The sequence below is a fragment of the Onychomys torridus genome, chromosome 10 (assembly GCF_903995425.1).
Source record: "Onychomys torridus chromosome 10, mOncTor1.1, whole genome shotgun sequence".
Taxonomy (NCBI): domain Eukaryota; kingdom Metazoa; phylum Chordata; class Mammalia; order Rodentia; family Cricetidae; genus Onychomys; species Onychomys torridus.
Genome location: NC_050452.1, coordinates 82934432 through 82947946, shown reverse-complemented (window position 1 = coordinate 82947946; position 13515 = coordinate 82934432). Strand labels below are relative to the sequence as shown.

General features: G+C 44.9%; 1 protein-coding gene across 5 annotated transcripts in view; it reads right to left on the bottom strand.

Moving 5' to 3' along the window:
* The window catches only part of Cnot6l (CCR4-NOT transcription complex subunit 6 like), an 85430-nt gene extending 77876 nt beyond the window's left edge, over nucleotides 1–7554 (bottom strand). Inside the window, exon 1 of one of the 5 annotated variants that reach the window (XM_036200638.1) lies at nucleotides 7535–7554. Coding sequence is in view for 1 of the 5 variants with exons in the window: in XM_036200636.1 (XP_036056529.1) it covers nucleotides 5175–5179 (5 nt within the window). In the remaining 4 variants the exon portion in view is untranslated. Of the gene's footprint in view, nucleotides 1–4833; nucleotides 4992–5174; nucleotides 5284–5471; nucleotides 5764–7534 lie in introns of those variants that run through there. The other 4 variants (XM_036200639.1, XM_036200636.1, XM_036200640.1 and 1 more) reach the window with 4 other exon arrangements.
* Nucleotides 7555–13515: the final 5961 nt, after the last annotated feature.

The window sequence follows — 13515 nt, the reverse complement described above, 5'->3', positions numbered from 1 at the left end:
TGAAGCATGAAACATGGGTTAATAATTACATTTTTGCTGTTTATTTGACGACTTTATTATTATTTCTGGATTAAGACATGTATTATTGAACAACTTTAAAATTACAAAATAGCTAAAGGAAAAAGAACATGGCAAGGTTCACCTAAATAATGTTCCTTTAAAGTATAAAATAGTAAAAGAAATTTTAAAAGAAAAAAAGTTATCTGAGAAATTAAACCCCAGAAACCAAAATTCAGAGTTCTGGCTCACAGATCCAATTGATTTCAAAATACAGGAAACAAATCAAACAGCCAGAACCCAGTAAACCATAATGACTACCAAATGTAACCAAATTTGTAAGTTCTCATAAGACTGCAAACCTTTAAAAAGTTGGTAAAATTCACTTGCCATTCAAACCTTCACAACATACCAGAGTTGTGTTCCCTGTTTTCTTGTGGCTCTTCCCTCCCTTTCCTCTCCTTTCCTACTATTTTTCCCTGAAATTTTACTTTGAAGATGAAAAGCAATTATTAAGTATTATAATTCAACTTTTAGATATAATTTTACAAGTATCTAAACTTAATACCCTGGAGCTCTTTGTAGCAAAGATAAAATGTTATCTAACCAGGGCTATTTCTCACATTCATTATATTTAAATAATGCTCTATGACAAATTCTTGCCAATGGAATTTGGGGAAATGTCCCTTTCAGTTCTTAAGAAATGGTCTGTGAGCAATAAACAGCATCCCAAGATCCTGGGAATGGAGAAGTCACAAAACATACTGTGCTCTAAAGTAATTACCACAGTAGACAACCATGCTAACCAGGACACACAAACTTCTGCATGTTAAGGCACTAAAATTTTATAGTGAAGTTATTGCCATAATTAGCCTTAGCAGTAATGACAGAAATTCCTAAATATTTTAATCCCTCTTAATTAAAGGTGTTTATAATGAATATTCTAGAAAGGTTAAAGTTCCTTTAGATAACATTACATTTCAAAACCGAAATAATATTCCACCTTGACTTTGTTATAATTTCTTTAAACAAAAAGGATGAATGTCCAATGTTACAAATAAACTATCCAAATACTTGGCTTTTTTGTTTGTTTGAAGTAGGGAGCTGCCTTTTTTGTTTGGGTGGAGGGGTGGTTTGGTTTGGTCTGACAGGGTCTCAATATGAAGCCTGGACTGACCTAAACTACAGGGTTCTGCCTCTGCTTCACAAGGGCTAGGATTGTAGGCATGTGCCAGCAGGCTTTAGAGGATGAGGGGAAAGAGGAGTCCCTACTCACTGTTGATGGGAGTGTAAACTAGTATAGCCAGTTTAGAAATTACCTCAAAGAATTAAAAATTATCACTCCTACATATACACTCAAAAGACTCTATATCCTATGACAGTGATAAGCATGCACATTCATATTTATTATTGATGCTATATTCATGATAACAAGGAAATGGAATCAGTCTAGATGCCTATAATAAAAATGTGGTATACACACACAATGAAATTTTACTCAGCTGTAAAGAAAAACTAAATGTGCAAGGTAATGGATAGCTTGGAAGGCATTATATTAAGCCAACTGACCCAAATGCAGAAAGACAAAACCAATGTTCTCTAATCACATGCAGATTCTAGATTGTACATATGTATGTATATAAGTGGGAATAAATGTGGGTGAAGCCTACAATACTACACTGGACTCCCAAGAAAGAGATTCTGAGGAGGGGGAGGGAGGACAAAAGAACATACATGACATGAAACAAGACAGGGTGCAGGACAGAAACAAAGGGTTAAAGTGTGGGGAGAGAGAGGGAAATCAAAACAAAGGTTTTTCAAAGTGCCATAGTGATAATTAACACTTTGTATGTTAACTTTTTAGATAAACCAAAGTATATTTTCCCTTCTAATGAAGTTATCCCTACAAACATATATATGTGTGTGTGTAAAATTTTCACTGTTTATATATTAAAACTTCCACTGGATATTTTGAAACCTCACTGTATACATACAAAACTTAGAATATATACTAAGATCATTGTTGTTAAAACTAAAATAAAATCTAACTAGGAAAACTGATATTTTTAAGAATCACTTTTTATTTTTAATTATAAGTGTATGTATCTATATATAGTTATATTCACATGAATGTGGTTGCCCTCTGAAGCCAGGAGAGTCAGCTCCCACAGAGCTGGCATTAGAGTCAGTTATGAGCTGCCTAACATGGGTGCTGAGAGCCCAACTCTGGTCCTCTATCAGAGTATTATGCTCTCTTAATCACCTCTCCAACTTCAAAATTGGTATTTTTAAAGAGACATGAACTTAACTTTCAATGCAATTATTTACACATTCTCACTGCCCTGTCTTCACTCCCATCCCCCAAAAAGGAAAAAGGGGGAATCCCTTAAATTAGAACCAAGTGAAATGGCTACTGCCTATAACTACAGTAGGGAGGCTGAGGCAGGAGCACGGTAAGTCTGAGATAAGCCTATACCAGGGCAAGACTCTTCAAAAAAAAATTTAAAAAGCAAATAACTTTAAAAATTGTGATTGATTCTTTTAACCTTTCCTGGTTTTAATTTATACTCCTCACCATTATGGTTTTCCAAAAACATAAATTAAAATTAAATTTAAAAAACTTAAAATCCAGTAACACATTACTCTATACAAAACAATGAAAATAGCAAATCTTCATAAGATGGTAAGAAAGCTTTGCTTCCACTCAGAGACTCCTAAAGCTTTTATTTACCAGAATCAGTCAACATGAACTGTAAGAATTAACACTTCTATGACTGTACATAAATTCTGGTTCTCTGATCCATTTGAATGTTTGATTGTATTCAAACATGTACAGAACTTAAGAATCCTCCCAGGGGATATGTTACAAAAATTCATAAGCAATGAAACTAAGAGACTATTCAAAAACAGTAAATACACCAAATACGGCTATTTATTATAAAGCTAAACTGACAACTTTTTTTTCTAGAAAAAGTACATCTCATATGCTTACAAATACTTTATGTATCTCAAAGGCCTCTGAAATACTTCTTTTGCCCTTCTGTGCTGGAAACCAAACCCAGGGCCTCACTAAGTTGTACACAAAGCTACACCTCCAGCCGTTGTTTTCTTGATCCCTAACTCACAGTTAAGCACTATTGTTTTAGGTAATTAATGAGTATTTGTACTTAAAAACACTTTTCCACACTTATAATCAGAGCAGGAGCTGGCAGTACTGAAATAAAGCATCTACTATGTGCCAAACATGTTTTCTCTTCCTTTTCTCACAAACTTACTGAAAAGATTATCATCTGGACACAGGTAAGAAAATATGTACAAATTCTAGATATTCTCAAGAGAAAGAGAATAAGAATGAATACGAATTACATGGCCATGGTCCTAACAGGTCTGTAAAAGTTAAGTCCTTTTTCCACTGAACTGCACACATTAGGCTGCTCTTCAAGTACTGGTAATAGAAAACAGCTTCTTACCTCTCCTCTTCCCCAGCCCCCACTGTGCAGTGAACAACATACTGTTTCTTCGTGAGACCCGGTTCAGAAAAGAGCAATCTCTGGCCACAACACTGACCACAGCCTAAAAGCACCAAATCTGTATTGTGACTCCACCTACAGTCAAGGCCTAGCTGTGTGGGCTAACTAAACAAACACAAATGTAAAGGCGGTGAGGTAAATCAGCAAATAAATACAATAAAATGCCGTTTATATATAGTTCTGAAATGCACTGGGTCTGCCGGCAGATTTACCTTTATCTCCGCTTTTTGCTTTGATTCTTCTAAAATAGCTTTCCAGGAGCACACAATGAGTTGATGATCACAGAAGCAGCTTGATCTAGGTTTGGGAGACTTGAGGAAAACACGTTGGGTTGTACATGATCATGTTGATGGGCAACTGAGACTGCCAGAAGCAGTAAGGAAGCGTCTAAAAATGCTGTGATGTGCTTCCACTGTGTACAAACAGCTCAGCTAAACTCCTCAACACAATCCTCCTAAACAGTCTAAGCTAAATAAGCTGGCTGGGTTAAGATGACAGCTCCGGTAACTTCCTCTTCCTCACTGACCTCCTCAGTTCCACGTGTCCACGCCTTTCCCTCTAGGAGGCAGGACACCAGCAAATTTCAAATTCACAAAATCGATCCCATCCCACCCTCAACCACTGGCCAAGAAGGCCAGTTTCCCTTCCTTCCTCTGCCTTTCCTGGGTGATTTTTCCTAGGGTTAGGGAGGAAAAAAACAAAAAACAAAACAAAAAAACAACAACAACAACAAAAAAAAAACCTTACCAACGATAAAGTAATCTGCAGCAGCAGCAACAACAACAACAACAACAAAGAACGTTTTTAAAACTCAGCCTCTCCTCGCACAGCCTGAAAGGAAGGACGTCCAAGAGGAGCTGCGAACCCCACGTCTTCCGAGATTTACTGTTTTGATTCACTTTCCCTCGGCTTCCCCCCCGCGCCAGCCGGGGAAAGGCCTGCAGTTGTTAGAACGCCAAAATCTGCCTTCGCCTCCCCCTCGGGAGACGCGGAGGCGGCCCAGGCCACCGCCAGCCGCGTGTCCCGCCCCCGACCCTCACCTGGCCAGGCCCGGGGCAGCGCCCTGGGCCCGCGCGAGCACGGCGTCCCGGGAGCGTCCGGGGAGGCCGGCGGGCGGGCGGGCCGGCGGGCGGGCGGGCGCGAAGACGGTTAGGCCGCGCTGCAGGCCGGCGCGCTTCCTGCCGCGGCCCCAACCTCGGGAACCGCGGCCCGAGCCGCCCGCCCGCCGCTCGCCGCCCGCCGCCCGCCGTGGGAGCCGCACTCCCTCCCGCGTCCACGACCTGGGGCCCCGCCGAGCACTTCTCACCTGCGAGGCTCCCGAGCCCGGGCCCGGGCCTCGAAGCGGGAGGACCGCGCCGCTCAGGGGTACCCCCGCCCCGGACGCGGGCCCCCTCCCCACACGCACACGACCGGGAACCCGCGCCCCCTGAGGCGACGCGGGCCGGCTCCCGCCGCCCGACCCCGCACACACGCACACACGCACACCCACTCGCCGCGGGGCCGCCTCCCGCCCGCCAAAGTCCCAACTCACACACCCACACGCGTCCGTCCCTCGCCCACCTCACTTCCCACCCCCCCCCCCCCGGGGGGACGCGCTCCCCCTCGCTCCACTCCCGGTCCTACTCCGAAGCACGGGAAACACTCTACCTCATTCTCCTCCGCGGGCCCAGGAGGAGCAACAGCAGCCATTTCCCCGCGGCAGGGGACACGGACGGACACACACACACACGGACACACACGCGCACGCGCGCGCACCAGGCCCCCACAGAGGCTCCCCTCCAGACCTCAGACGCAAACACAAACACCCACGCCCGCCCCAAGGGGGCCGCGGCGGCGGCGGCGGCGGCGGCGGGAGGCCGGGCCCCGGAAGGCGGGCGCGCAAGGCCGGGAGCCGAGGCCCGCGCCCCCCTCCACCCCCACTCCACCCACTCCCCCGGTCCTCACCTGCATTCAGCGCGCCAGGGTCCGGGCGGCGGCGGCGACGGCGGCGGCGGGGCGGCTGCTGCTGCTGCTGGGGCTGCGGCGGCGGGGGAGGCGGCGGCGGCGGTGGCGGCGGGGCTGAGGGCAGTAAAGACATGCAGGCAGCCCGCCGGGGGGAGAGGCACCGGCCGGAGGGGACGCGGGGCGGGCGGGCCGGGCCGGGCCGCCTGAGGAACCACCGAGGCGGCGGAGGGCGGCCGGAGGGAGCGGGGAGAGAGACTAGACGGATCGGGAAGGAGGGGAGGGGGAGGGCGGGGAGAGGGGGACGCGGGCCGGGCCGAGCCGAGCCGAGCCGGGCCGGGCCGCGGGACTCGGGACCACGGCGACCGGGGCGCGCAGGAGAGGCCCCGCGGTCGCCGGAGAGACGCGGCCGCCGCTGCTGCGAGAGCCTCGCGGAGCCCGGCCTTGGCCTTGGCCTTCCTGCGCTGAGGCTGCCGCCGCCGCCGCCGCCGCCGCCGCCGCCGCTGCTGCGGGGGGTTTGCTGCCGAGCCGGGTGGCTTGCCGAGGCCGGGGCCGAGCAGAGAGAGAGAAGAGAGGGAGAGACGCGAGCTGTCGGTGCCTTCGCTCTAATTCACACACGTTCACACCCCCGAGGGCCGGGCCGCGGGGGAGGACGAGAAGTCCGGGCGCTATCGCTTTAGAGATTAATAACAAGGTGCAGAGAGTGCGAGCCGGAGGAGAGTTGATTGACGTGGAGGGGCTGGCGGGAGTCAGTCACTCCCCAGCGCCGAGGGGTGGGGAGAGGGAGGGAGGGAGGCGGGGCCTCCGCCGCGGGAGGTGCGCGTGCGCGCCAGGCGGCCAAGCCGCTGCTGCTGCTGCTGCTGGCCTGCTGGTTTCCTTCCTCGCCCTCGCTGGTGTTTTGGGAAAAAGGAAAAAAAAAAAAAAAAATTCTCCTTTATTAGATGGAGCCGGGAAGATTTGTACGATGATCGAAACCTACGTGCTTACGGGTGTGGGGGAAGACACGCGGGCCCTTGCGCGGGGCTCCGCACGGCTCCCCGATGCAGGCCCACAGCACAGCCCAGGGCTTTCTAGCTGGTTAAGGAGCCGTCAGGTGAGGGGAAGCGACCCAAGGGAATGTTTTCCGGGCGTCATCCTCAGTGGGTTTCTTGTTTTCTTTTTTAACAAGTAGCATGTGTAAGTTGCGTGGCGGGAGGTGAATTTGAAAACCTCCGACGCTCTGCGAGAACCCCGTCCTATTTTTAAAGCCTCCCTTCTCGCGATAGAAATTGTATTTTGGCAGTTTGCGGCGGTTACAGGATGAAAACATTTGAGTGTAAACTAGAAATATTATTGGTGACCGCGTGAATGGAGCTTGCTATTTTAAGTTCGGAGGGATTTATTTCGCCGCTTGAAGGTTTTTCCACCAACAGACCGAGAAGCCAATTAATTGCGTTTGCTCTTCCGAGGCAGGATGCTGCCTTGGGTTTGCACTTGCAGGCGCTCTCTCTGTCTCTCTCTCTCTCTCTCTCTCTCTCTCTCTCTCTCTCTCTCTCTCTCTCTCTCTCGGTGCATGGCTCTGTGTTGGGTATTTACCGATGTGATAAAAATGCAAATCATTTATGAAGAACTGAACTGCAATTTCATCTTTTCACCAGGAAGTGTGAATGAGTGAAAAAGCCCCTCCCGGCCAAAAAGATCTGTTTTTGTACAAGCTACCTGTTTTTCCATCCTGGTTCAGTTTCTATTTCCCTTGCTAGCAACAATCGCCCCCCACCACCCCCCCCCCACCAACACAAAACACTCTTTGTAAAAGAGGTTAAATGGCCTTAATTCTGGTAGGAGTCTATTCAATCCCAACTATTTTAGTTGAGGCTGACAAAAATACTGGCTATCATCAGTATTCTTTAGCTTTGTAAACAGCAAAGCCAAGCAAGTCACCTCCGGAGGCCAGGACAGTGAACCTGTCTTCACTGCACCTTATTTCCCATCAGATTTCTTGACAACATACCCCCAAAATAGAAAGCAAATGCTGAAAAGGATAAATAAATACTTCGAAATCCAAGTCAGATAAATGGGATACTTACATGTCTCACGGGTCTTCCAGTACCTCTAGGTAGATTTCTAGCTCAGTCACCATAAGCAAACATACATGTGTTATGTTCTCAAAGCACCAGAGACAGTCAAACATGTATAGTCCCTATGCCTGTGCACTTCACGGTCCTCGCAGGGGAAGCTGACACATAAACAGGAAGTTCTCAGAGAATGAGCCAAAAATGAAAGGTGATACAAATGACTTGAACAATGCCTCGAAGGACAGACTGAAAGCGCTGACATTTTTACCTCAGCCATCTGATGCCACCCACCACCATCCTCGTAGTTGCAATCATACAGGGGAAAGAGAGAGGGCCATTGTGGATAGTTTAGAAGCACTAATAAAGGATGTTTGCTCGTCTTGAGGCTCATATTTATGTAGGTAAATGTTCATTGTTGGTGTCTACGTTTGAAGTAGTGAATGTTTCTCAATCATTAGGGACAGGGTAATTAGAACATTTAGAATTTAGAATGTAAATGTTCTTTATAAGAAACTCCGTTGGAGGTGGGGGCTGGAGAGATGGCTCAGTGCTGAAGAGGACTGAGTACTCTTGGCAGAGGATCCGTTTGATACTCAGCACCTACATGGAGGCTTACAACCATCTGTAACTGGATCTGATGCCCTCTTCAGATTTCCTTGGGCACCAGACACACAGATATCCATTTGAGCAAAACACTCGTATACATGAAAGTCAATAAATAATTTTTAAAAGCTCAGTTGAATCCAGGTTGAATTCAAATAATCTCTACTCACAGAGGTATTTTCTGTATGATAGCACTTATATAGACTCTGCAAACAAAAGTAAAGGACTAATTTGCACACACACCCAACTCTTGGCATGTTGGGAACTATACCAGGGATTTAATTTACAAGGCCTCCAGCATCCTCATCAAGTGCTGTATTACTGAGTACTACTGAGCTACATCCCCAGCTCTGGAAAGTTTCAGTCTGTTTGGTTAGTACAGTTTTGAGGGTTTGTTGTTGCTTTGTTTGAGAGACTATCTCACTATGCTGCCCAGGCTATCTTTAACTATCCTCCTTTTTCCTGAGTGCTAGTATTACAGGCTTCTACCAACACACTGGTTTCCCTGACAATTTTTAAAAGTCTGTTTTATAGAACAGAGATGGTGGTGCATGCTTATAAACCCAGAACTTGGGAGGCAGAGGCAGGAGGATTACTTCAAGTTCAAGGCAAAGGGCAGCCTGGCTAAGATTGTTGGCCTGCCACAACTATAGAGTGAGATCCTGTCTCAACAAAAGAAAACTTGCTGGATATTTTTCATGTTTGTTAGATTTTGCCTTTTTAAAAAATTATAAATTAGAATAATATAGAAAATCTCTGCCTTAGCTATTGGGAATGGCTCTGTAATACACATGAGAATACAGATCTATCTTTGACATACTGAGTTTGTTGGTGATATCTCATTTGTTTTTAATTTGTATTTCCTTGATGGCTACTCATCTTTATAGTGATGGATATACCAATTTTCTAGAATTTATCATTACACAATGTACACATTTAAAGAAACATATTCTGCAAATAAGCACAATTATGTGTCAGTGAAAATTAAAAATTGGCCTTTTAAAGAGGTGACTTGAAGCTGGAGACGTGGCTCAGTCATGAAGAGCTCTGTCTGTGGACTTTCCCTACCATCCTGTCAGGCATCTCCCAACTGCCTGGAAACACTCAGGCTCCAGGAGATCCAACACCCTCTCCTGGCTTCCCAGGACACCTGTGAGCAACACACACACACACACACACACACACACACACCACACACATACACACACATACACACACACACACACACACACACACCACACACATACACACACATACACACACACACCACACACACCACACACACACACACACACACACACACACACTTAAATCTTAAAAACAAAAAAAAAGGTAAAAGGATAGTTTATCCAATTGAAGTTTCTTATTTAAGGCCATATTGCCTTAATTGAAATTTTGTTTATATGAAATTTTGTTTATATTTTCTCAGTGAAAAAAGTACTTGCTCTAGCCTGCCTGTGGTGGTGCAGCATGCCTTTAATCCCAGCATTTGGGAGGCAAAGGCAGGTGGATCTCTGTGAGTTTGAGGCCAGCCTGGTCTCTGTGAGTTCCAGCCACATTACACAGAGAAACCCTGTCTTGAAAAACAAAACAAAAAAAGGATACTTATTCTGTAATTTGTATCAAATTGGCATCTGAAGCATTTTATCTGAATAAATTTTCTTGTCCATGTTCTTATTGGTATCCTAATGCTATCAATTTCTGTTCAGCAACTTACTCAAAAGCAAGATTTCAGGTTTTATTTTTTAAACAAAATTACTACTATTTGATTAAATTTGATTTTATTGATTTCAGTACTTATGTTTATAGCAACAAGTGTGTAACTTTTAAGAAAAGTCACACTAAGATTTATTCGATTAAGGTGTAGTTAGTAAAACTGGGCTGGAGAGATGGCTTGGTGGCCAAGAGTGCTCGATGCTTTTTAAGAGGACCTAAATTCTGTTCCCAACATCTATGTTGGGCTTCCAGCTCCAGCGGATCCAAGGACCTTTTCTGGCCTCCAAGGGCACCTGCACACATACATGGTAAACACACACAGAGATAAACACACATAAGGGAGTAAAAATATATCTTAAAAAATGTTAGTAAGATAAGTGTATTTTTACTCCATTTTATGAATATAAAATAACTTTAACTTGGTCTGTAATGTAGATCATGGGCATAGCAAATAACTTAACTCTGGAACTGATACTGTGCTTGATGATAGTTCAGTCAGTAAAGTGCTTACCTTTGATCCTTCAGAACCTACCAAAACAAAACCCAAAAGTGCTGGGTATGGCATCACAGAGCAAGAGACAGAGGGGACTGGAAGACAGGCAGGTCCCTGGGACTCACTGGCGAGCAGTCCACAGTGTAAGATACTCTGACTCAAAAATATAAACACAAAACAAGCAGAAAAGAAAAATACCATAGTTAGAACTTCAGGAACAACAGCTGAAGTTGTCTTTTGTCTTGCCCCCCCCTCCACCATACACACACACACATACACACACACACACACACACACACACACACACACACACACACGCTTGTTCCCACTTACATATGAACATGCCATATAAATGCACACAATACACACTAAGATTATCCCGGGGCTTCCAAACTACATTTCTCTGAAGTGACGTAGTCCGTATTTCACTGGACTGTGTTTTCTGTGCTCTTGGCGTTTCTCTCTCTCTCTCTCTTCCTCTCTCTCTTTCTCTCTCTCTCTCTCTCTCTCTCTCTCTCTCTCTCTCTCTCTCTCTTACTTTCTTCCTCTCTCTCCCTCCCTTTTCTTTATTTCTTATATTTCTTTTTTGTTGGTTTTATTTGGGCGTTGATGTTCATTCATGTGTGTGCATTTCCTGCACATACTGAATGTGCACACATCTGGTGCACGTGCATATGGGCGTTTGTAGGCCCAAGAGCAACCTCAACCTCAGGTGTCATTTCTCAATAGCTATGTAAGTAATTTGTTTGTTTGCTGGTCTTGGTGGGGTTGGGTTCCAGGGATTTTTTGTTAGTGGTTGGTTGGTTGGTTGGGTTGGTTTTTTTGACCTGGAGCTCACCAAGTAGGCTAAGCTAACAGACTAGCAAGCCCTAGAGATACATCTATCTACCTACCCTTCCTTGGTACTGGGATTACAAAAATACAAGACCACACCAGAGTTGTTTGTTTTTTTTTTCTGTTATTGAAAAGGATTTTTTTTCATACAACATACGCTGATTATGGTTTTCCCTTTCTCCACTCCCCACAGTTCCTCCCCTATTCCTGACATTTTTAATGTGGGTTCTGGGGGGTTGTTGCTTAAAAATAGAATTTAGTGTAGCCCAGGTTGGCCTTGAACTTGCTATGCAGTGAGGATGACCTTGAACTTCTGATCATCCTGCTTCCAAGTGCTTTGATTACAGGACTGGGCCCCCATGCCTGGTTTTATGTGATGATAAAGATCAAACTGATGACTTTGTGTGTGTTAAGCAAACACTCTACCAACTGAGCTATACTCCAAGCCCTTACGGTTTGCTGCTGTTGTGTGTTTGTTTGCTTTTGAGCCAAGATCTCCCATTAGAGTGCATGATGGCCCACTGTATAGCCAGGCTAGCTTGGAAGTTGGGGCAATTCTCCTGCCTCATCCTCCCAAGGGATCAGATTACAGGCCTGCGCCACCATGATGAGCTGTTTTTATTTTTCTTGAAGGTATCGACTGCCAGTGATGACAGTGTACATGCAAGTGTGGTGACTTCCTCACTGGTTCTGCCTTCTCCTGGCCCATCAACGCTTTCCATTGACCTTCCCCTTGTCCCATTCTCCAGGTTGGCTGTGGATATCACCAAGGAGTACACTACTACTTTGGTGTATTAGTTCCTTTTTTTGTTGCTATGACAAAATATGACAGGCATCATCATAATGTCAAGGCCTTCCCCCAGTGATCCCCGTCCTCCAGTGAAGCTCCTCCACCTTCCAAAGGTCTCCTAACCTTCTTGAACAGCACCACCAGCAGGGCACCAAGTGTTCAAAGGCACAAGCCAAAGGGCCATTTCACATTCCAACTACAACTCTTAATAAATGACTGTGTTTCACCATGGTTAGTATTGTAGTATATATGTCGTTCGCCATAAAATGGTAAACAAAGTTCTTCTTAATGCCCCCCTTATCTGTTTTCTTTATAAATGATCTATTTCAGGTCCTTGATTACAGAGTATTTAGATTCTGCACCCTGATCCTGTCAATATCATCAGCTCTTTTCCTAGCACCTCCCTATATTCCACACAGTTTCTAGCCAGGCCATCATTACTACCAAAAATAAATACTTCATGCCTCAGTGCATCTGGGAGGTGGCTGGCATACCATCCAATCAAACATCAACTGTTTTGATACTGTACACTACAGATGTTCTTGGACTTTCAAAGCTATGCTTCAGAAGCTACCTATAGTACACAGGGAAAGCAAGTAGATAAGACCTAAACTAGCCAGCTGGGCCTGGTGGTGCATGCCTTTAATCCTAGCACTCAAAGGCATATGGATCTCTGTGAGCAGTCACGGCTGCCTGGTTAGACCCTGTCTAAAACAAGCAATCAAAAAGTAGAACTCAACTGGTAAATTAGAAAGCTTCTCATATCTGTCTGCTATATTGCCATTTGTCTGCCCAGTACTTTGCTTTCTCTCCAGTGCGCCTCTTCTTTGGGGGAATAGTTCTGCCTTTAAAATAGGTTGTTCTAGAAGTGAGAAGTGCTCAAGCATTCCTTCTTCTATGAAGCTTATCTAAAAGCCCACTAAAACTCTCAGCACATCATGCCCAATACTGCTATAGAGAGTATGCTTAAATTAACCAATGTATTCTCTTTTATATAGTATATAACTTGAGTTGACTTCTGAGACCAAAACTGGTGGACATTTTTTTTCTGTCTAGCTACATTCTTTCAGAGAAGACTAACTGCTAAATACATTTGGACATCACCAAACAGAAGTACAAAAAGCAGTTCCATTGTCTTCACCATCATGGGTTGAGTCACAGTCTGTAAACAAAGCAGACATTCCATTTATGAAGGTAAATTAAGAACGATTCTCTCTGTATATGATCTATCAAAGCAGAGTCCCCAGTTGCCTCTTGGCCAATTGTCTCTATGTAGTATGTATAGTGAACAGCCATGGGACAGTATCCTTTAATTACTTGTGTATGTACAACTCTATCTTACATCCTATATCATGAGCTCTGTCATTAGCAAATAATAAAATATAATATTCTTATCTATGAATATTTGATACAAATTTTCAAGAAATATTTGATTAATGGTAGCCCTTTTCAAGTCGTACCATCAGCATTTTTGTTTGTTTCTTAGTTGTCAAGACAAGGTCTCACTGTGTAGCTTAGACTAGACTGGAACTCACTGTGTAGCTCAGCCCAGACTAG